The 23,824-nt window shown below is 45.2% G+C and overlaps 1 protein-coding gene across 6 annotated transcripts; it reads right to left on the bottom strand.

Annotated features, from left to right (window-relative positions):
• Positions 1-1,002: 1,002 nt before the first annotated feature.
• Positions 1,003-23,478, bottom strand: SLA2 (Src like adaptor 2). 6 transcript variants are annotated; one of them, XM_061631727.1, is made up of 8 exons: positions 22,935-23,478; positions 19,927-20,100; positions 18,093-18,192; positions 16,802-16,888; positions 16,497-16,600; positions 8,752-8,904; positions 2,417-2,549; positions 1,003-1,938 (listed from the first exon to the last, which is right to left on the bottom strand). In XM_061631727.1, the coding sequence occupies exons 2-8, from the start codon at positions 20,033-20,035 to the stop codon at positions 1,797-1,799; spliced, it is 828 nt and encodes a 275-aa protein (XP_061487711.1). In that variant the 5' UTR covers positions 20,036-20,100; positions 22,935-23,478; the 3' UTR covers positions 1,003-1,796. The 6 variants fall into 6 exon arrangements, with proteins under 6 accessions (XP_061487711.1, XP_061487712.1, XP_061487710.1 ...); XM_061631728.1 differs by lacking the exon at positions 22,935-23,478 and adding an exon at positions 21,672-22,889; XM_061631726.1 differs by lacking the exon at positions 22,935-23,478 and adding an exon at positions 21,413-22,889 and having other exon boundaries at positions 1,004-1,938.
• Between the last annotated feature and the right edge of the window lie 346 nt (positions 23,479-23,824).

Raw genomic sequence — 23,824 nt, 5'->3', positions numbered from 1 at the left:
TCTGCAGGTAGATGGGAACATTGTTACCTACCCCTCTCTTTGTTAAGCCCAAGTACAAGATGCTTATTATCTTTACAAAAATAAGCAGAGCAGCAATATGACGGAAGGGTCTTACACAAGTTCTTATTCCTGCTTAACCTATTTTTAATGGTGTTTTTAAGGGCAATGTGGATCATGTGGATCTACCCTAAATTCCTTGAAAGATGGTAGGATACAAATATGAGTAGCATAGGGAAGAGCAGGCAAGTTTCTGTTTGGAGAAGGCCTTTAATAGAAATAAGTTAAGAATGGGCCTGGAGTGGGAGTTGAAGAAAATTGCTCCTCCCTTCTTCCACTAAGGGCAACCTCTGCTGGATCAGAGCTAATGTATTTATGGAAAAGGTGGCATATAAATAAACTGCCTGATTGGCCTACATGTGTATCTATAGGAGGATAGTACTGCCTTCAAACAGCTTGTTGGATTGGATGGCCTTGGCATCTCATTGCAGGAAGGCAAGGAACGGGACTTGTGCAGTGTCTGGCTCTATAGGCTCCTCACCAGCCTTCATGCACAACAGAGCTTCTTTCTACAGTCTTCATAAGTGACTCCCTTAACAGAATTCTGTAGGCCAGCTATGTGGAAGTCTTCTACCTTCAGCAGGGCTCCAAGATGGTTACTTCTGCTTTAGCAGCAGCATCCTTTCAGAGACAGATACTCCAGCACATTCTGCCATCTTCATGATTACCCACTGGTTTCTCTCCCACCCCCACAGCGAAGCACAGGACACTTGCCACATATTCCATTCCTATTGGATGCCTCAGTCACTCCAGCTGTAAGAAACTTCACAGTAAGTACCTAACTTTCCTATTTGTGAATTTATGACAGTCACCTTGTAGAAGTTTTCTTTCCAGTAACTTTGCTCAAAGTTCAGCATATGGAATGCATGGGAGGTAGCCTAAGGTGCTGTTGGGAATAATTGTGGTAGACCCAGTGAATGAGTCAGACTAGCAGAGAACTTCAGGGTACTTCCCTATGATACACAGCGTACAAGCAGGCCTTTCCACACATCTACAGCTGTACATTTGGCTGTACTTAAACATTCATTCCCCATCCCTAAAAAGTAGAAGAGGAGTATCAGTGCTACACAGTTGCAATGACTGGTTTAGAACAAGGCAGATCTAGTTTTAAGCTAGTCTGATTCTTGCTATTAATGAAAATATTTCAATTATGAGATACAGTATTTAATAGCAAATACTCTATTGCTACCCTGCAGATGCTTTATTTTAAGTTTATTGTAAATATCTCAGTTTGTGTTCACTGCAATACTGGACGGCTATAAGATACAGCCAGTAAAGGCTTTGTACATGCCAAATAGTCTTAGACCACACTTCCATAAAAATACAGCAAGGTAGTATACAGCATACAAAATAAGGCCAATAAAAGCATTAGTAAAAACATCAATAAATATTGTTTGTAAACAAATTCACATTGCAAGTACAAATGAACCCCATTAAGCCACATGTAGCTCAAAGAACTCAGGTAAACAATTGGTACACGGTCTGAAGACATGAGGCCACTGCCATGCTGAAGCTAAGCAGATCTGGATCTGGTCAGTGCATGGGATGGTAGTATGCATGGAAACCCCATGTATGATGCCTTGAATTCCATGAGGGAAAAAAAGCAGATATAAACATAAATAGACAAAAATTAAATTGTGATCATAAAATATTCTACTACATGCGATAGGAAGAGGTCAACAAAAAAGGTCTGTATTCTGTTAGACCTTCACATTCCAGAATGCTGCTCAGCAGTAACCTTAAGCATATTTGCATCTTGCTTTTAGCTGGGTATATTCTTTAAGGGCATGTCTTCGGTCATTAACAGGTAAGTAGTGACAGCTTCCCGCAGGCCCAGACTGATGGGAGAGTCTTCCGGTTCCGTATTTTCTGCCAACAAGTCTGAACTAGACAGGAGAAAGCCAGTGCTAGTTAAAATATGCTGATAAGAATCCTCTTGCAAAGACTAATTCTACCGTTCTGGTACATTGTTCCCACACAAAAGCAGTCAGACTTTCCCATGGTTTATCCCTATCACACAACTGTTTTTTCTCTTGTCACTATTGACAGTTGCGACTGAATGCTTCCCTTGTAGCATAAGTATTTACTCTCTACAGATCTAGGACTAAGTGGTTTTATGCTGGCTGCCATCAGTGAACTGATCACAGACAGCACCAACTGAGTATCCTCAAATACCTATGCCTTCTCCATGCTCTTTAAAAGAAGCAAAGAACAACTGGCCAGGACAAGGTTTTGAAAGCTGGTAAGCCATTGACTTGCTTGATTTTAAACAGATCAGAGCTCAGATGGAAAACTGCTTGGAATCGTCTGTCTTGAATGCTGTGATAAAAGAAAAGGGTATATAAGTATAATAAAATACCTGCTGATTTCCTGCCAGTTTAGAGGTGGCTTTTTTACTACAACTGGTTTGGAAAGATTAGACATCCTCCATAAAGTAGATCCTTGGATAAAGCATGGCTCCTTCAAGCAACAGCATAAGCCATCTCCAGTTTCTACAAACAAAAAAAGAATCACCTAAACTGGGCTTTCCATCTGTAGCCACTAAGTGTTCTAGACCAAGCTCATTGCAGTAAACAAAGCTGAACTGCACTGATAAACACATACTACTTGTCTCAGCTTTCCTATTTTACCCAAGAGCAGAGGAGGCTGGTGAGAGGTGCACCCCGGCTGAGTTGAGGGCCAGATAGAGGCGACTGGAGGGCCCCACCCCTGCTTTTAGCATGAGCAAAGAAGACTTCAGAGAATCCTGTTGAGTTCCCCAAGGCAAATTAACACACTGCAGTTTGTAGGGGCAGCAGTGCACATACACCCCAACCAGAACTGGCTTCACTAAGTGTAGGATTGAACCCACATGCTGGATGATGTTCAGCTGTGCAAAAACAAAATGAGTCCAGTATCAAATTGACGTTTCTAGTGGTCAAGGAAGCTCAGTTTCCCCCCTCCATATTCCATAGAGACAAAGTAGGCCACTTTTCTACCTGCTGCCCAGCAAGGAGAGTTTAGCAGAAGAATGACAGCATTGCATGTGTGTAAAACAACCTTCTCGGTCAGCGGAGGAGTGGAGCAGACACGAATGGGTTGACTCTTCTGGAGGCAGGATCAGCACTATAACACAAAAGTTTAGCTGGTGGCCAGCCAAAGGGGAGGAACCTTCTCCCGTTCTCCAGTTTTTGACTGCCTTCAGCGAGCAACAGAGTCAGCCTATTCCTCCTGGGTCCCCATAAGGGATTCAGGAACAGTTTAGCTATTTTTTCTACTCTGAGTTTATCATCATCAACTGCAGTCAAAGCGCACAGACTTCTGCTTCTCTTCTTTCACTTCCTGCCCTCACTGAATAGCCAGATTGGAGGGAGAAAGAGAGGGATTGTTCTTTCTGAAGAGGCGCTGGAGGTGGCGGAGGCCGAGATCTGTCTTGCGCCACCCCCTGCTGTCCCTTATTGAAAGCTCTTTCAGGAGCGTTTTAAGACCTTGGAGGAGCAGAGATTGGTCTTTCGCTATCTAAGGCATTTTGTTGATTCAAAAACCACCTGATGAGTCGCTGAGTGGGGGGGAATCTACATTTCAATTAAGCAATCCATTAGTCATCCTCACCTCAGTGATGGGAAGCATGCTAGACTCACCACTTGAAATAGTTACTTTTTCCCAGCTCCCTTCTACTTAGCTGGGGGGAGGGGACAATATACACGTGGCTCCTGCAGAAGAAACGTGCGCCAAATCTCACCATCTGGATAAGCCCTCTACCTCTTCGGCCATGTTGGCCTGGCTTAACAAGGCTATGATGAAGGAGACAAGGACTTCCTTAGCCAAGTGACTCCTATCCTATTTTGATTTCTAAGGCTATGGCCTGCAGTTAGAACCCCCTAAAGAAACTTCTCAGGAGGGTGAACTAGAAGAAGGGGAACAGGGATCTTTAGACATCTTCCCCAGGTCGGGATTAGAAGGTGGTCATTCCCTTTCCGAAGTTCTTAAAGGACATTGTTAAGGAGGAATGGGACCATCCAGCCAAATTCAAAGCTCCTCATGCTCTGTCCAATAAGCTATATGCTCTTCCTGCCATGACCATGGCAATCCTTCAGGTCCCGGCCATTGATGAGCCTATGTCTGCCCTCAGTGCCAAGACAGCTATTCCCAAAGAAGGAGCAGATATTCTTCAGACCAAAGTGACAGGCGCAGTGAGGCTATCTTAAAACATGCACACGAAGCAGCTGCATTGGCCAGGACAGCTTCAGCAGCCAACTCCTTCCTGGCATGGACTGTGGTAAAGTGGGCTAAAGTGCTACTATCAGAAGTGCCTCCCGATGCTAGACATGTCAGGGAGGGGCTGCACAAGACAGATGGAGGACAGCTCCTCCATCTCATCAGCCGGAGAAGCAGCAGAGAACCCTGGATGCCATTTCTCAACTTCTTGAGATAGGCGCCATAGAACCCGTGCTAGAGCATCAGCGGTCCTCAGGAGTCTTCTCTGTGTTCTCTACAATTCCCAAATGCAATGGCAATTACCGTGCCATCTTGGATTTAAAATTCCTGAGCTGTTTCCTGCGGACAAAGAAGTTCAAGATGGAGATGCTCAAGTCTATTGTGGAAGCCATTCAACCTGGGGACTCTGGGATGAATAGATCTCACAGAGGCGTACCTGCATGTCCCTATTCGCCAGCAGCAAAGACGCTTCCTCTGCTTTGCGCACGGCCACCACCAGTTTCAATAAGGGCCATGCCCTTCGGCTTTGCCTTCGCCCCGCGGGTGTTCACCAAAATAATGGTAGCAGTAGTAGCATACCTTCGCACTCAGGGAGTCCACGTATACCCTTACCAGGACGACCTTCTGGTGAGGGCCTCTTCAGCGACAGTGGCACAACGGGATCTCCAGACTACCATGCAGTGTCTGGAAAACCACGGTTTCATCATCAACAGGGACAAGACCCATCTGATACCCACCCAGCGCCTTCAACATCTGGGAGTGGTCATCGACACAGCTCAAAGCAAGCTCTTCCTGTCCACTTGTCACTTGGACAAGCTCCTGCACCAGCTGCACCCATGCCTGCAAGGCAGCCCGGCTCCTCTGATGGAACTGGCTCAGCTGCAGGGCTCCATGATCGCAGCCGTAGACTCAGAGCCATGGGCATACTTCCACTCAAGAGCCCTGCAGCGGATGCTGCTTCCATATCAGAACCAGATCACCTCACGTCAGAACTGGCTCATCACCCTTCCAAGGCATGTGCAAGAGTCCCTCCAGTGGTGGGGGCATTTACCTCATCTGGAGACAGGCCTTTCCCTCAGAGCTCCAACAGCCTAAATAGTCACCACAGATGCAAGGCTATATGGCTTTGGGGGGGGGCGCAACCTGTTGCTCCAGCATCGCACAGGGGAAGTGGTCAGTGCAGGAGCGGTGCCAGTCAATCAACTGGCTGGAGCTGAGAGCAATCTGACTAGCACTCCAGGAGTTCCTACCTCTTATTTATCAGACTCATGTGCCAGTATGCACCGACAACATCACAGCCAAATCACGTCTGCAAACAAGGGGGCACAAAATCAGGCCCTCTTCAGAGGGAGACCAACCTGCTGTTCCAGTGGGCAGAAAGGCACCTGACTTCCATTTTGGCCATACATGTACAGGGGATCCTGAACACACAAGCCAACTGGCTGAGCCGGGAACAAGTCTGCCAGGGAGAGTGGGCCCTTCACCGGGGCGTGTTCCTAGAGATCACTTGGAAGTGGGGGCTCCTATGTATGGACCTGTTTGCCTCATCAGTTAATGCCCCAATGTATCAATTCATGGCATAAGGTTGGGATCCATGTGCCCAGGACATAGACACCCTGTCAGCCCCCTGGCTTCAGGGACTCCTCTACGCCTTCCCACCTCTACCTCTTCTGTCCAGGCTGCTGCACAGAATCAGAGTTCTCCAGGCCCAAGTGATAGTGGTGGCTCCACACTGGCCAAAGAGACTGTGGTTTTGCTACCTAGTGGACCTCAGCTCCAGTCTGCTGTGGCATCTTCCCTCCAGACCGGATCTCCTCTCACAAGGACCCATCCTTCACCCAGACCCAGAGTGGCTAAGTGAAGAGGGGCTGTCTGAGAGGGTTGTTTCCACCATTCTGGCTTCTCACAATCCACCCAGAGAATTTTTGACCTCACATGGAAGGCATTCAACAGGTGGTATAGATGCAAACAGTTACCTGCAACGGAATGCCACATTCACACCATTCTCGACTTCCTGCAAGACGATCTGGACCAGGGACTAGCCCCCAACACACTCAAGAGACAGGCGGCGGCCCTAGGCAGTGTGTTTCCGATGGTGGGGGGGGCATTCCATTTCCTCTCACCCTCGAGTCAAACACTTTCTCCAAGGGGCAACCCTGCTGTCACCTCCAATGCAGCACAGGCTTCCCTCCTGGGATATTTTGTTAGTCCTTAGAGCTCTCTCACAACATCCATTTGAACCGGCACATTCAATACCAATCAAGGACTTCACCCTCAAGACAGTTTTTCTGATGGCAATCATCTCAGCCAGGAGGGTGGGGGAACTGGGGGCCCTCTGCATCTGGGAGGAGCTGTGCATTTTTCACCCAGACAAGGTGGTTCTTTGCCCTGATCCCAGTTTTCTACTCAAGGTCAATTCCTTGTTCCACAGGGAACAGGATATTTCTCTACCCAACTTCTGCCCCAACCCAGTCCATCGCAGGAAGAAGTGGCACAAACTCGATGTCAGGTGGGCACTTCGGATCTACCTGGACCGTACAGAACCGTTCAGGAGGTCTGAGGCCCTGTTCGTGTCTTTTAAACAAGGGGCACAGGGATTAAAGGTGTCCAGGTCCATTTTCAGCCCCTGGGTGAGGGATTGCGTAGTTAAGGCCTATCAGGCAAAAGGAAGAGCTCCCCCTCCAGGGATCACTGCACACTCAGTTAGAGGGGCTGCCACTACAGCGGCGCTCCACAAGGATGGATGCCCCACTGGAGGAAATCTGCAAAGCCACCACCTGGGCTCACCCACCTTCATCAAACACTACAAGGTAGATAAATTTGCTTCTGCTGAAGTTGCCTTCAGCAGAAGGGTTCTTCAGAGGGTGGTAGCCTAGGTTTGCTCCCACCCAAGGATGTAAGGGGGGGGGTCACTGCTCAGGTTCATCCCATTCCTGTCTGCCCCACTCCTCTGCTGACCGAGTTGGACTTACTGTGAAATGTCCTTCTGGTCAACTGAGAGTGGAGCAGACAGTTCCACCCTGTAGCAAAACCTAGGCCGTGGGGTGGGGAGGGCACTTTTCCGGAAACCCTCTGGCGACTGCGGTCGCTCACCCTCGGGATATAGTAAAGGCTCCCTTCATCTCTTCCTGGCACTGTGTGCTGATTTGTTAACGCTTGTTCTTATTCTATCCTCTGTTCAAGTTTCATGTTCATGAAGGTGAAGTAGCTGGCTACTCAGTACTCGGTTTTTTACAGCTGTGTCACAAACTGGAGAACGGGAGAAGGTTCCTCCCCTTTGGCTGGCCACCAGCTAAGCTTTTGTGTTATAGTGCTGACCCTGCCTCCAGGAGTTAACCCATTCCTGTCTGCTCCACTCTCCGCTGACCAGAAGGACACTTCACAGTAAGTCCAACTTTTCGTTCCAACCCATTAAGATCAGGGATGGGGAACTTGTAGCCCTCCATAAGTTGTTGGACTCCCAGTTCCCATCAGCTTTAGACAGCATAGCTAACAGGGAATATGAGAGATTGTAGCCTAGCATGATCTAGAGGGCCACAGGTTTCCCAACCCTGCATGAAATGCAGTACCTAATACAAGACACAGTCTCCCTTTGACGATGCTTGGTTTTTATTTAAGTCGAATCCCCACATAGCCATGAAGGTCACTGGGTGACCTTGGGCCAGTCACTGCCTCTCAGCCTCATGAAAACCCTAGGTCTGAATTGACTTGAAGGCAGTACATTTACATTTTTTATGGTAGGGTATAGTACAGGCTTTCCCTGCTGACCAAAATTTATGGTTTATAATTGCCATGGATACATGTTTATGGAGGCCTGATGATGTATTTTAAGTACACATTTGTTTTTCTCATAGGAGTGCATGGCAGATATCCACTTCTATGGAAGAACTAAAGATCCTGATGGAGGAGATGCCTTTTTCACAAAGCAAGAGCTCATGGGATGGAATCATACATTATACAGACTCTCTGCATCCTAACCTTCATTTTGCTAGTGTAAACGGTACCTAGAGAGGTATTGGGTTGACAGATCTATCTACTGACCCACTGGGCTTCGGCATAATTCCCATCTTTTTGCACAAGGTAATTTGTCAAGGCCTGATATCAGCTTTTTGGAGGCTTTGGGCAGGCTGTCCTCAGTAGAGTCTCCCAGCACCCTCTGCCATTTGGGCTATCCAGGACCACCACTGAGAGCCAGCTTACTCAGCTCATTATAGAATTGCTCACGAGCACTATAGGGAGAAGATGGGCAACCACCAGCCTCCCCTACCTACACTCTCATTCACAGGCTTACTTGACGGCAGCTGTGGCTGTAGGAAAAATGCATGAGGAAGCTGCTGGCAGCTACAAGAGCACTGCCAGCAGAGGGCCCAATGTGTTAGCCCCAGTGCGCCAAGTGCTGGCATCAGTCCTGATCTGTTAACTACTGGAGGCAGCGATCTGCAAGAACAAAACATTTTGCTCTCTTATCAATTCAGAAGCAGAGAAAAATAAAATTACCGGTATAGTAGTCCACCAGCTCCTGCAAGCTTGAGAAGGTAAGGCGGGGGGAGATGTAAAGCCAGCTGTTCTCCAGGCAGTCAATGCGATAGTGTTTCACACAGTCCCAGAATGCATGATTTGTTTGTCTGATAGACAAGGAGTAGCAACCTGCTTGTGACAGGGAACAACATTCAAGAGCGTGCAGTCAGTGCAAGCAGTTTTCACGGCCTATGTGATAGCCTGTAGTGCTTGATGAAGCTCTCTTGAAAGAAATGAGACTTCAGAAACCTCAATCTCTGTAGCTAAAAGCTGTGCAGTCATCCTTAAACACTTGTGTTGATTTCCCTGACTTTTCAATGAAGAAGGGTTTCAGAGTCTAACTAGATGTCATAGCAGTTTGATCCAACCATGGACATACCAGGTTTACACAGAACATGAAAGGTACTGACAATATGGAGTACACAGGGGGAAAAAATCCTCTCCTTTTTCTGTCATTTTGTCTGGCAAGGACACTGGAATAGGAGTGGAACCGCTGAAGTACAGCTCCCCAATCCTTAACCCGCACAGTCTATCCAAAGGATACCATAGTCAATGGTAGACGCAGGAGTATTACTTGTATTTATCTAGAAGCATTTCCCCCTCGAGGATGCACACCTTTATTATTATTATTATTATTATTATTATTATTATTATTATTATTATTATTATTTATTAAACTTATATACCGCCCGACTAGCAATAGCTCTCTGGGCGGTTAACATAAAATACAATAAAATTACAGAATCTAATGCAACAAGCATATAAAAACTACACAATCTAAAATCAAATTACAAACATTTAACTAAAATTAAAATGCCTCAGAGAAGAGAAAGGTTTTAACTTGGCGCCGAAAAGATGATAGTGTCGGCGCCAAGCGCACCTCCTTGGGAAGACTGTTCCACAATTCGGGGGCCACCACTGAGAAGGCCCTAGATCTCGTCACCACCCTTCGGGCCTCCCTATGCGTCGGGACCCGGAGGAGGGCCTTCGTAGTAGACCGTAGTGTACGAGCCGGTTCATATCGGGAGAGGCGTTCCGACAGATATCGTGGTCCCGTGCCGTATAAGGCTTTATAGGTTAACACCAACACTTTGAATCTGGCCCGGAAGCGTATTGGAAGCCAGTGCAGGCGAGCCAGCACAGGCGTTATATGCTCAGACCGCTTAGTTCTTGTTAGTCTGGCCGCCGCATTTTGCACTAGCTGTAGCTTCCGAACCGTCTTCAAAGGTAGCCCTACGTAAAGCACGTTGCAGTAGTCCAAACACGAGGTTACCAGAGCATGTACTACTGATGTAAGGTCCTCCTTACTCAGGGACGTAGCTGGGCTACCAACCGAAGTTGGTAGAACGCATTCCATGCCACCGAGGCTACATGAGCCTCAAGTGAGAGGGAAGAGTCTAGAACGACTCCCAGACTACGAACCTGTTTCTTTAGGGGGAGTGTAACCCCGTCCAGGACAGGGTATATATCCACCATCTGATCGGAGAAACCATCCACCAACAGCATCTCAGTCTTATCAGGATTGAGTCTCAGCTTGTTAGTTCTCATCCAGTCCATTGTCGCGGCCAGGCAACGGTTCAGCACATCGACCGCCTCACCTGAAGAAGATGAAAAGGAGAAGTAGAGCTGCGTGTCATCAGCGTGCTGATGACAGCGCACTCCAAAACTCCTGATGACCGCACCCAACGGCTTCATATAGATGTTAAAGAGCATGGGAGACAGAACCGAACCCTGCGGGACCCCATATTGGAGAACCCACGGTGTCGAGCAATGTTCCCCAAGCACTATCTTCTGGAGACGGCCTGCCAAGTAGGAGCGGAACCACTGCCAAGCAGTGCCTCCAACTCCCAACTCCGCAAGCCTCTCCAGAAGGATACCATGGTCGATGGTATCAAAAGCCGCTGAGAGATCAAGGAGAATCAACAGAGTTACACTCCCTCTGTCTCTCTCCCGACATAGGTCATCAAACAGGGCGACCAAGGCCGTCTCAGTGCCAAAACCAGGCCTGAAGCCCGATTGAAATGGATCTAGATAATCGGTTTCATCCAAAAGTGTCTGGAGCTGGTCGGCAACCACTCGTTCCAGGATCTTGCCCAGGAATGGAACGTTCGCTACTGGTCTGTAGCTGCTGAAATCTTCTGGGTCCAAGGAAGGTTTTTTCAGAAGTGGTCTCACAGCTGCCTCTTTCAGACAGCCGGGGACCACTCCCTCTCGCAAGGAGGCATTTATCACTTCCTTGGCCCAGCCAACTGTTCCCTCCTTGCTAGTTTTTATTAGCCAAGAGGGGCAAGGATCTAGTACCGAAGTGGTTGCACGTACCTGACCAAGCACCTTGTCCACGTCCTCGAACTGAACCGACTGAAACTCATCCAACAAAACATGACAAGACTGTGCTCCAGACACCTCGCTAGGGTTAACTGCTATAAAATGGGAGTCTAGGTCCCGGCGAATGCATAAGATCTTATGCAGGAAGTGCTCAGCGAACTCATTACTGCGGGCCACCGATGTATCTACCGTGTCCTGTAGGCCTAGATGGAGTAGCCCTCGGACAACTCTAAAAAGCTCCGCTGGGCGGGAGAGAGGTGACTTAATAGTGGCGGTGAAATGTTTTTTTGCCGCCCTCACCGCTCCTACATACAGCTTAGTGGAAGCACGAACCAGCTCATAGTTGCATTCGTCGGGAGTTCGTCTCCATCTCCGCTCAAGCCGCCTCCTGTCTTGTTTCATCGCTCTCAGCTCTGGAGTATACCAAGGAGCTGAACGAGCTCTACAGAGGAGAGGGCGCGCAGGAGCGATCGTGTCCACAGCCCGGGTCATCTCCGTATTCCACAGATTAGCCAGGGCTTCGACAGGAGCACCAGTCCTATCAGCCGGAAAATCCCCCAGAGCCCTTTGAAAACCTTCAGGATTCATTAGTCTCCGGGGGTGGACCAATTTAATATGTCCCCCACCCTTGCAGAGGGGAAAGGCCACTGAAAGTCTAAACTTCAGCAAGCAGTGATCTGTCCATGACAAAGGGGTTACACTCCCCTTGAAAGAACAGGTTCGTAGCTTGGGAGTTCTTTTCGACCCTTCCCTGTCTCTTGAGGCTCAGGTAGCCTCAGTGGCACGGAATGCTTTCTACCATCTTTGATTGGTAGCCCAGCTACGTCCCTATCTGGACAGTGACGACCTCGCCTCAGTCGTTCATGCTCTGGTAACTTCTAGATTGGACTACTGCAATGCGCTCTACGTTGGGCTGCCCTTGAAGACAGTTTGGAAACTACAGTTAGTCCAGAATGCAGCGGCCAGATTGTTGACGCGGACCAGAAGGTCCGCTCATATAACACCTGTTCTGGCCCGTCTGCACTGGCTTCCTATTTGTTTCCGGGCTAAATTCAAAGTGCTGGTTTTGACCTATAAAGCCTTACACGGCATGGGACCACAATACCTGGTGGAGCGCCTCTCCCAATATGAACCTACCCGTACACTGCGCTCAACATCTAAGGCCCTCCTCCGAGTACCATCCCATCGAGAAGCTCGGAGGGTGGTGACTAGAAATAGGGCCTTTTCGGTTGTGGCCCCCGAACTGTGGAATGGTCTCTCTGATGAGGTGCGCCTGGCGCCGACGCTGCTATCTTTTCGGCGCCAGGTGAAAACCTTTTTATATTCCCAGGCATTTTAATGTGTACTATTAATATTTATTGATGTATTTTGCTGCTGCTTTGATTTTTGTTTACGTCTGTTTGATTTGATTCCATTGTATTATTGTATTTATATATTTTCTGATTGTTTTATTGTTATGTACACCGCCCAGAGAGTCCTCGGGCTTAGGGCGGTATATAAATTAAATTAAATAAATAAATAAAGGGAGAGATGTAAAACTCCCCACATCCAGATAAAGATAAGGTCGAGAGTGTGCCCTGATGTATGTGTTGGGCCACTAACATATTGAGACAGCCCCATGGTTGTCATGGTGTCCATGAAGTCCTGAGCCGCCCCAGACAAAGTAGCCTGGGCATGAATGTTGACATCCCCCAATACTAATAGTCTGGGGGATCTCAACAATACCTCCGAGACCACCTCCATCAGCTCAGTTAGGGAAGCCATTGGGCAGCAAGGTGGGCGGTACACCAAAAGGATTCCCAGTCTGTCCCTCTGGCCCAACACACGGTGCAAACAGTCCAGACCAGTAACTGCATGGCCATGGTGCTTGGTGAGTGAGATGGAACTCTTATAGACCACAGCAACCCCACCTCCCCGACCCTTAATGTGGTGAGGGGGTTTGAGACTGTTGAAGCTGAGAACAATGCCATCTGGAGTCTAGACCAAGAGGCTAGACTCCTAGCAGAGTCACGTAAGGTGGAATTGTCAAAACTGAAACATGAGACTAAGATGCATCCAGACTCAAAGGAAGGCAATGGTAAGCCACCTCTGAATACCTCTTACCATGAAAACCCTATGAATATGGCACTCATCAAGTTACTAGGGAAGAAAAACGGACAAGTACAGTAGCACTGTGACTAATGACACAACTGGGTCAAAGCCAAAAGGAAGCCCAGAGGCTGAAGCACACAGATGCGAAAGGAGAGTCTGGAGTTGTACAATGTACACAATAGAAACATGGAATGTGAGAAGTACAAACTAGGGAAAGTTAGAAAGTTGTCAAGAAAGAAATGGAGCGTATCAGTATTACAATACTTGGCATGAGTGAATTAAAATGGACAGGAATGGGACACTTTCAGTCAGGCAACTACAAAGTATTTTATGCAGGAAATGATAAATTAAGAAGAAATGGGGTTGCTCTAACAGTGAGAAGTGATGTAGCAAAAGCAATTAGGAGCTATAACGCAAGGTCTGAGCAAGTGATATCAATGAGACTTAACAGGAAACCTATCAACATAACCATCATCCAAGTCTATGCTCCAATGGCAAACACAGGAGAAGAGGAAATGGAGAGATTTTAAGCAGAAGTACAGGAAGAAATTGATCACACACCAAAACAGGATGTGCTGATAATCATGGGGGATTGGAATGCAAAAGCAGGGAACAGAGAAGAACTAGAAAATTGTGGGAAAATAGAGCTTAGGAGATAGAAATGAAGCAGGAGAGAGACTTACTGATTTCTGTGAAGCCAGTAATTTCTTTCTTGCAAACACATTTTTTGAGCAACCAAAAAGACTGTACACATGGACATCACCAAATGGTCAATAATAGGAATCAATTATATAATTCGAAGCAGAAGATGGGAAAGTTTCAGACTTTCCGCATAAACAAGACGAACAGACTGCGGTACAGATCATTAACTGGTCATATCAAATATCAGAGTAAAGCTAAAGAAGAACAACAAAGCAATCATAATACCAAAATACAATTTAGATAACATCCCAGAAGAATTTAAAGATCGCACAAGGAACAGATCTGAGGCTGTAAATCTAACTTATAGAGAACCAGAAGAACTATGGAGTGAAGTCAGAGATGTTATCAGGGAAGAATGCAAAAAGACAATACCTCTAATTAAAAAGAGAGAAAGACCTCAATGGATGACAGATGAAACTCTTAAAATGGTTAAAGATCGAAGGAAAGCAAAAGGAAAGAAACACGGTCAGAACCCTACATGCAATAATACAGTGACTAGTACATAGGGACACAGAGAACTACTACAATAATTATTGTACAGAAAGCGAAGAGGATAAAAAAAGGTAGAACAAGAGCCCTATTCCAAGAGATTAGGGAAATTCAAACCAAGAGTAGGAATGTTGAATAATCAACAGGGGAACACACTGACAAGATAAAATAAAAGGAAGATGGAAGCAATACACTGAAGAATTATATAAAGGAAATGCAAGGATGACGGATTCATTCACGGAGGAACGGTATAAAGAAGAACCAGAAATTTTAGAATGTGAGGTGAAAGCTGCTCTTAAAATGCTTGGAAGAAACAAATCACCAGGAACAGATGGCATACCAACAGAGTTGCTACAACTTTCCAAGACTGAATCTGTCCAAATGCTGACAAAAATTTATCAACAAATATGGAAAATAAAACAATGGCCCACAGACTGGAAGCATTCCATATACATCCCAATTCCAAACAAAGGGGATCCCAGGGAATGTAGTAATTATCAAACTATTGCCTTAATATCCCAGGCAAGTAAAGTAATGCTCAAGATTCTGCAACAAAGGCTCTTACAATATATACATGGAGCGAGCAATGCCAGATGTCCAAGCTGGATTTAGAAAGGGAGGAGGTACCAGAGATCATACTGAAAATTTCATGAGAAAATCACCCTGTGCTTTATAGATTACATCAAAGCCTTTGATTGTGTAGATCACAAAAATCTATGGAATGCTTTAAAAGAAATGGGGGTGCCACAGCATCTGATTGTCCTGATGTGCAACCTATACTCTGGACAAGAGGCTACTGGAGAAGCCAATTGGTTTCCAATCGGAAAGGGAGTGAGACAGGTGTATTTTATCACCCTATTTGTTTAATCTATATGCAGTACATATACAGAAAGTGTGACTGGACCAAGATGAAAATGGAAATGGACTGCGTTCAAGTCGATCCCGACTTATGGTAAACCTATGAATAGGGTTTTCATGGCAAACGGTATTCAGAGGCGGTTTACCATTGCCTTCCTCTGAGGCTGAGAGGCAGTGGCTGTGTGGGGATTTGAACCCTGGTCTCCCAGGTCGTAGTCCAACACTCTAACCACTACACCACACTGTCTCTCGACCAAGATGAAGGAGGTGTGAAAATTGGAGGAATATCAATAATTTAAGATATGCAGACAATGCCATACTACTAGCAGAAACGAGTATGCCGATGAAAGTTAAAGAGGAAGGCACAAAAGAAGGACTACAGCTGAATGTCAAGAAGACTAAAGTAATGACAACAGATTTATGTAACTTTAAAGTTGACAATGAGGATATTGAACTTGTCAAGGATTATCAATACCTTGGCACAGTCATTAACAAAAATGGAGACAATGGTCAAGAAATTAGAAGAAGGCTAGGACTGTGGAGGGCAGCTCTGAGAGAACTGGAAAAGGTCCTCAAATGCAAAGATGTATCACTGAACACTAAAGTCAGGATCATTCAGACCATGGTATTTCCAATCTCTATGTATGGATGTGAAAGACAGTGAAAAAAGCAGATAAGAGAAAAATCAAGTCATTTGAAATGTGGTGTTGGAGGAGAGCTTTATGCATACCATGAACTGCGAAAAAGACAAATAATTGGGTGTTAGAACAAATTAAACCAGATCATTAGAAGTTAAAATGATGAAACTGAGGTTATCATACGTTGGACACAATGAGAAGACATGATTCACTAGAAAGAAAGTAATGCTGGGAGAAACAGAAGGGAGTAGAAAAAAGAGGAAGACAAATCAAGACCTGAACTTACAAGATCTGAACAGGGTGCTGGAGGCCACTGATTTATAGTTGTAATCGACTTGAAGGCACATAACACACACACACACACCCCTAGAAGCATTTATAAACCATTTAATATTTAAATCTTTTAAGTGGTTGGTATTAGCAGGGCTGCACTGCACTCCCCCACCTTTCTACTGGCATACCATATGTCAGGGTAACCCAGGCAGTTTCTGTGCTGAAATCACACCTGAAGCTAATATGAAATGGGATCCAGAAAAATCCTCTCCTCTGTACCTCTTAGACCACAATCTTTAAACACTTTGTTCCCTAGAATTCATTCAGTCAAAATGCTTCTCTCCGTACCTTTCTTCATTTGGCTCTCTCTGATCAGAAAAGAGCCTTCACAGTTGGAAGGCAGCAGCAAGAGCTCCTCAGCTTTTGATCGGCAGATGCCCTCATAGAGCCATCTGAAAGGCAAGAGCGTTCCATTATTACCACCCCATAGCATTTGCAAGTTGACAGGCTCCTCCAGGGATGTTGCTGTTCCCTTTGGGTTTAGGCAACTCTTGTGGGGGAGGCACACTTAACAAGCTGCCCTATCAATGACCAAATTACAGCCAAGTAGCTCATTTATACTGTTGCGCATAAACAAAAGCGGCAGCTCTTACCTGTGAGAGATTTTGGCGACATGAGTGCTGGGAACAGAGCAGGCTTTGCCCGTTGCTATGGATTCCACTTTCCACCATTCACCATCTCTGTAGAAGATAAACATTATCTTAACCTGTTGACTTTAAAGTATAAAGACTTTCTGATGTCACCTTTCTTGAAGGTCTTCCCTTTTTATAGTCTAGAATTAGGGAAGGGAGCAGGTATTGTTACCATGAGAAAAATATATCATCTTCAGAATTTCCTTTTTGAAAAATAGAGAGAAAATCCATTATTGGTTGATGAATGGGGATAGATACATTACATAGGCTTCTGTGTTTGCCTTTGCAGTCCAATGGATCACACAAAATGTTATTGTACAACACATTGTACAACATTGTGATGAACAGGCCTAGGATCCACCCTGTTCTGTTAGCCAATCCTGCACATGGAATGTTCAGAAGGGGAAGAGTGTAAAGTTAAGCAGTGGAGTTCAGATTGGGGTTGTGATGACATTAGACAAGAGTTAAGATCAGTTTGGGTTGGGATTAAAGGTAGAGAAGGGAACAGGCAGGAATGAGGAGTGTTATAAGGTGCTAGGACAGGTTAAAAAAGGAAACACAGAGACAGGGTTCAGGGAAAGGTCAAACCTGTAACAGTGTAACCATCATTCTTATGTGCCAGAAGGTATGTGTTCTTGTCCTAAAGAAGTTCTTGGTTTTAAAAAATAAGTTTTCCTCTTTGTTTAACATGTTTTAAAAGTAACACTGGAACCCATGTAAACTTGGTCATGCACATAAAAACGTATTGGGCCATACACTCTCAATATTTATATTACTGTTCCTATGTTGGGCAGTAACCTCATGAGATGTCAAATAACCTAGGAGAGGTTACAAAAGGCAGGTGAAGTGAGACAGCTAGTTCCCATGAGGGAAGGATTGAACTTGGGGAGTGGACCTGGTTTCCCTCATCTGGGGTTTTTGAAAGGGCTGTCACAATGGGGGCCCATGTGCTGGGGACCCTCTAACTATACTGTTTGCGTTGTGTGATGACCAATGGTTTGTGACAAATCTGACTGACTGGCTTCTATTACCTCTCTGTGGAGGTTCTGCTACAACCTAAAGGAACTGGGCCTTTAGCATAAATGTTGGGGGGGGTTCACCTTCCTCACACCTTGGAGCAGGTCTCAGAAGACTTCATACTAGATCCACAAGGGCACCCTTATTCCACACCTTGATGCATGTCTCAAGGTGGGTATGGAGGAGAGCTAGCAATGGTTCGTCCTTCATTGTCTCTATTAGTACAAGTACTCACTCAGACAGCAAATTCAGATGCTCTCCCATCCTCAGTATTGGTTCCGCATGTCCAGAAGGGAAATCACTCACAGCAACAGCTACAGGGGTGCCCTCACCTACTATAGTTTAAAGAAAAAAAGACAGTTGACACTCAGCTTAAAATATTCCCATGCCTGGAGGTTTCCTACAATTACATCTATGTGGGCTGTGCCATTGCAGAGATTTTTAGATTCTCTTTGTTAACTGCCCAGATGACATTGGCAGTATGGAGGTGATGTAAATAAATAGCCTAGGAAACCTTATCTGCCCAGACAAACCTGACCAAACCATCAGATCGACAGAGGAGGCTTCCCTTCATATCCCATCAGTGACTGGGACATAGAAAGTGGATCTTCTCTGTGGTAGGGCTTAGATTGTGGAACTTCCCCCCTCAGGAGTCTGCTTTGCCCCATCTGCTGCCTTCTTCAGCCTGATTAAGAGATTTCTGCTTCACCAGTTAGCCAACCAAGTTTAAAAGTGTTTAAACCAGTGGTAGCCAATGTGGTCCCCCTCTAGATGTTACTGGGTTCCCAGCTCCCATCAGACTTAGCCAGCATGGCCAATGGTCAGGGATGATGGGAATTGTAATCCAACAGCATTCAGAAGAGCACCACTTTTGTTATCCCTGCCCTAGAGCAGCATTTCTCCACTTAGCATTCTCCAGCTGTTTTGGACGACAACTTCCATCAGCTCCAGGCTGCTGTACTAGCTGGGGCTGATGGGAGTTGTAGTCCAAAACAGCTGGAGGGTGTCAGGTGAGGAAGTTAGTTTAAATTTATCCCTTTTTCTGTTAAGCCTGTTTTGTCTGCTGCTGGCCTGGGGGTTTTTTTTTGTCATTTCATTTTGTAGCCATTGGAATTGTTATTAGATTTGGCTATATTTGTAGAGGTTGTAAGCCAACATGTTTGTTTTCAAATTGAAAGGTGGGATAACAATTCAATCGAAGTGCAACTATACAAACTCTCCCTAGGACCTCAAATCAACTAAAGCTGCAATTACGGCATTACATCTCATTGTTCAGCATGAGATCAGATGTTCTCACAGTTCATGTCTATTCCTATACTCTCCATATTTCTCTAAGGAAATCAAAGGAGAAATTTAGTTGCATACCCATCCTGTGAGGTAGGCTTAGTTTTTAATGCCACTTGCAACGGAAGTGAGCTTCACACTCAAAGGGAGCTTAAACCCAGATTTCCCAAATCAAGTGCTGGGCATCCCTTGGGTTGATGTTGAGATTTGAGACCTTTACCAACAGAAATAGATCCCTTTTTGCCTATAAAGAGCAGCATATTACAATATTCCTTCATTTTCTGCTCTATCAGAAAGTAGGGTGTGTGCAGTGCCAGAAAAAATCTTCCATTCCTAGTGGTGCACAGAAAGGGACAACATTACAAGTCTTGATTCTCAAAGAGTAGATGACATGCTAAGCCTGCATCTTGACTGTACCATTTCTGATTGAGGTGGGACTTCACATGACTGAATGGTCCTCATTATATATAAAAAATTTTGCATGTGCAATAAATGTCCTAATCAAACAAACCCTTGATACTCAGAGTTGTATCCAACTAAGAGCAGACCCGTTTACATCAACGGAATTGTTGGCTATTTCAATGGGTCTACTCTGAGTAGGGCTAGCATTGGCTACAACCCTTAACTTTCCATGTGCAGGGATTTTTCGATATACAAAGGAGTGTTCAGTAATCTGTAAATCAAGGTGCATAGGCTTACTACTTCATTTGCTGCTTGTGCAAACTAGACCTTAAGGCAGCAGCTAGTATTCCAAGACTGGCAGGTAGCACAGAATTATCTCCCACCTGGTGCCCTGATACCAGAGCTGAGGCCAAGGGCCTGGCTGTTCCGAGCGTTTGTTTGTGGACTTGGCTGAGTAGCAATCTGCTTCTTTCTGCTGGGCAAACTTCCCATCACAGTCTGCTATCAACTGGTAGATTTAGTTAATGGTGGTCTAAAAGCACAGTATTGAGAAAGACCTTTTGACAGAACACAAAACAAAATGGATCATCAACATTAACTTCAGAGTTGCAGCCCGCCTGTTTGAGCTTCCACTCAGTTGCCCATTCCTACATTCTCAGGCTAAATGTAATCTTCTGTCTGCTCCTTGGCTCTACTTGTCCTCAGTCCAAAAGGACCTGGCACTTGGTACCTCTACCAGAACATTTCCTAGTGTTCTTGGCTGCCCTTATTCTTGAGGTGCGTTAGAAACAGATGGAAGAAGCCACAAATTCATCCAAGCCATTAACTGCCATTTCTTAGGATCTGTAAGATGTTACTGGCTTCATTATTGGTTTGAGTCCACAAGGAAAGTTAACATTAGGGAACAACTTGCAGCCCTGGGCTCCTACTGGGAGGAAGGGCGGGATATCTAAATAAATAAATAAAGTAGGAAGTACCTAATTCTGGGAATAAGATTTTTAAAATAACACTCTCAGAATCAGAGCGAGGTCATGAAGACTTAAGGTGAGCCCAGCAGGGAGGGAAGGCTGTTCTACAGCACAGTTGAATAGATGTGGGATCTATGGAGTACAAAATATAGGCAAATCTGAAAATGCTGAAGAAGTAAACCTTTGGCTCCCATAGCCTGATGTGTGTGCCACACTAATTTGAAAGGACAGGTGTTTGGCCTTACCCAGATGTTTGATGTACTCCCATGTTCTCTGCAAGTTAGTTTGAGCTACACTGTTGAGAGCACATGCCTGGGATCGCAGAGTTAAGATGGCTTCCATTTCTAACCCTGTTACAGTATACACACTGGCTAATAATGCTTTGAAGTGGCAGCTCAATTTTCTTAAAACTCAGGCCCCACCCATAACATAGAAGATAAAAGGATGTCAGTGTCTCACTACAATTACTTAATTGATAAAAGAAAGCACCTTTGATTTTGTGGGCAGCAGCCAAGCAATAAAAATAAGTTCTGGGGTTCAACCCTGGTGCCTGGTCACATACCTATCTACCCCAACAGTCTAAAAAGGTTTTCCTAAAGCAAAGCTGTATTGCTGTTGCCTGTTAATAAACCAAGGCTCATGTTTGCTCTTCTCCACTTTACACTTCTGTGGCTTCCACTATGCCACACCAAGTGCCAGGGACATACAAGGCTCCTTCCTCATCAGCTATTTTCCTACTCGCCTGATTCCCATCATGAGACACTTCAGCTAAGCATGTTTTGACCTATGTGGCTTCTTCCACCACTGCCACCACAAAATTTGCCACCCCACGTCCCATTAAAAAAAAAGCATAATGATGCTCTTGCTGTAAAATAGTGAAGCAAGTGTGGGCATCACTCACCTGTCTGTCATGGCACCAAAGCCAACAGCTACACAGGGCTCTTCAGAAATCAAAGCAAGCTGGTGTTACAGCAGGCAGTAAGAAACTCTCTAGTAAAACAGGAGCCTTGGGAAGAGTTGATAATGTGGAGCCCTGTCCCAGCTCCCCAGGCTGCAGTAGATTCTGGCTAGGACTCTGGATCACATCTCGAGACACAGTGATGCACTAACACAAATCAAGATCTATTCCTTCAACTAACTGTCTAAAGCTATGAACGCACCTGACCAGATTCTCTCAGATTCTGTGCTCTTCACAGTGATTTGTATCTCTTGCTGAAAGGTCTTCCAAACAACAGGCTGCCCCTGTTCTGTATGCCAATACAAATACTAAAATCCAAGCAGTAGAATCCTTTTGGACCTGAAGCACAGTTCAAACCAGCAGCCTATGTGTTTGTGTCGCTGTTGTTGTTTGAGTGAATGTCCTTGAGAAGAGCTAAATCTCAAGAACCCACAAACTACTGTTTCCTTTTGACGCAAGTGGAAAAATGGTGCGACAGAAAAAAAGACCACACAGAAAACGGATGTTTGTTACAGCCAACTCCAAACATGCTTCTCTAACTGTTGGGCTTTCTCACATCACGGACCAGAGTCAGGTTTACCCAAAGCTAGATACAGTCTGTGGACTGGTGGTCAGTTATGCACAATGACCTTTCTTGTCCCCACAAGGCACACCAACATTCTAGAATCTAGGCAGATGAGTACATATTGTTTGTATGGACTTGCAGGTTTTAAATCCAGATCTGCCCCAATAATGTAGAAAGTGTGTGTGTGGGGGGGGCAATTTAAAGAACTAAGGGCACAGATGTGAGGAGGGCAGCATACTTGCCTTGCATTCACTTTTCCCAAGCATTTATTTCTCAGCCAAGCTCATACCAGGTATCAGAGCCCAGCTTTGGTAAAAGGGATGTTGGGAGAGACTGCCGTGGAAAAAGCAGCAGGCAGTGTGAGGGTTCTGCACGTCTCAAAACATGCTCAATTTACTCTTAAAAATTGGGCTCACACCTACTGCTTTCCATGTAATTGCAGCAGATCCAGGTTTAAATAAGTGGATCTGCCACGATCGGTTCTACAATGGCCTCGACAGCAATGTAGCGTGCCTGCAGTTGGTAGGTTAGCTGATATAAACCTTCATGTGACTAGATGACTCAGTACTCCTGCCTGCCATTCACCAGATCTTATATTTCACAGCAGCCTAAAATAAACCTGTATCACCGTCACAATCTGCAGCTGGGCTGCACAGTATGCATGTATAACTGCGTGCATGTAAAAATAGACCTCAAAGCCAAGCAAACCCCTCACAAAAACAGAAATAGGTGGAAAAAAAGGTGGAGCCAGCAGTTAGTGTCATTAACTTATTTCCTGCTCTTCCAGGACAAGTCTTATATTTGTAACCCTAAAAACAGAGTTTTATCTAACATGCAAATCCCCAGCTAGACTTGATGGTGCAAATAAGTTTTTGTCCAACTATTTTCAAATTGTCTTACCACAAGCAGTTCTGATTCAAGCTCTGTAGTTTCATCAGTCTCATGGAAAGGAATGTGACTGGCATATGCTGTGAACATTTTCCACAAGCACTTGTATTTCCATGTACTTGGAGCTCCTGACAAAGCACTTTGTTCCCTGGTTAATGTTCCCGTTCAACTAGTCACAACCTCCAAATTGCTACATCAGGAAATTTAGAGGTCCTATATACATATATTTAAAACAACAACAGTTATGCCATGGCTACGTGAAGCTTTCTGACAGTATGATTAGTCATAAGCATTATCTATGCAAAGAACTCACAAAATGCCCTCAGAATAATGCAAGGTTCCATCTGCGTAGGTAGCATCCAAAAGTTGTTTGAAAGAACATGGAAAAATACTGTTTCAAAAAGCATAACTGAGACAGGCTGAGAGGGTGTACATGCATCTAAAAGTCTGGATTTATAAAGGACCAGATATTAATAATAGATCAGAAATAGCTGCTCAAAGTTATTTTTTTTACAAGTGATAGATAAAAGGAACCTGAAATCTCCGCACTGCTTCTCCAGCACCATACATGTATATGCATATTACTGCATCATTCCTGGTGTTAGAACTGTGATCATATCAGTTCTGTAACACAGCATGTTGGGGCAAGCAAATCCAATTATCAGTAGCAGCGTGGCAGGGATGGTTTTGTTAACTCCTTCTAAAATATTATGCTTATGAATTTCCATGGAAATTTTGTATAAAGCATAATTATACACCCCGTGATAATTGCTTCTGTTTATGCTTTTTGTAAAAGAAAAAATGTAAAATCAATAATGAAGGAATTCTCTCTTGCACTTTTAAAGGATTGAGGGATGGGGAGTTGAACTCTGAGAACACTCCACCTCTGAGGTTACAGCAGG

This window comes from Rhineura floridana, chromosome 6 (assembly GCF_030035675.1).
Source record: "Rhineura floridana isolate rRhiFlo1 chromosome 6, rRhiFlo1.hap2, whole genome shotgun sequence".
NCBI classification, from domain to species: Eukaryota; Metazoa; Chordata; class Lepidosauria; order Squamata; family Rhineuridae; genus Rhineura; species Rhineura floridana.
The sequence above is the reverse complement of the archived record's forward strand: the minus strand, read 5'-3'. Positions and strand labels throughout refer to the sequence as shown.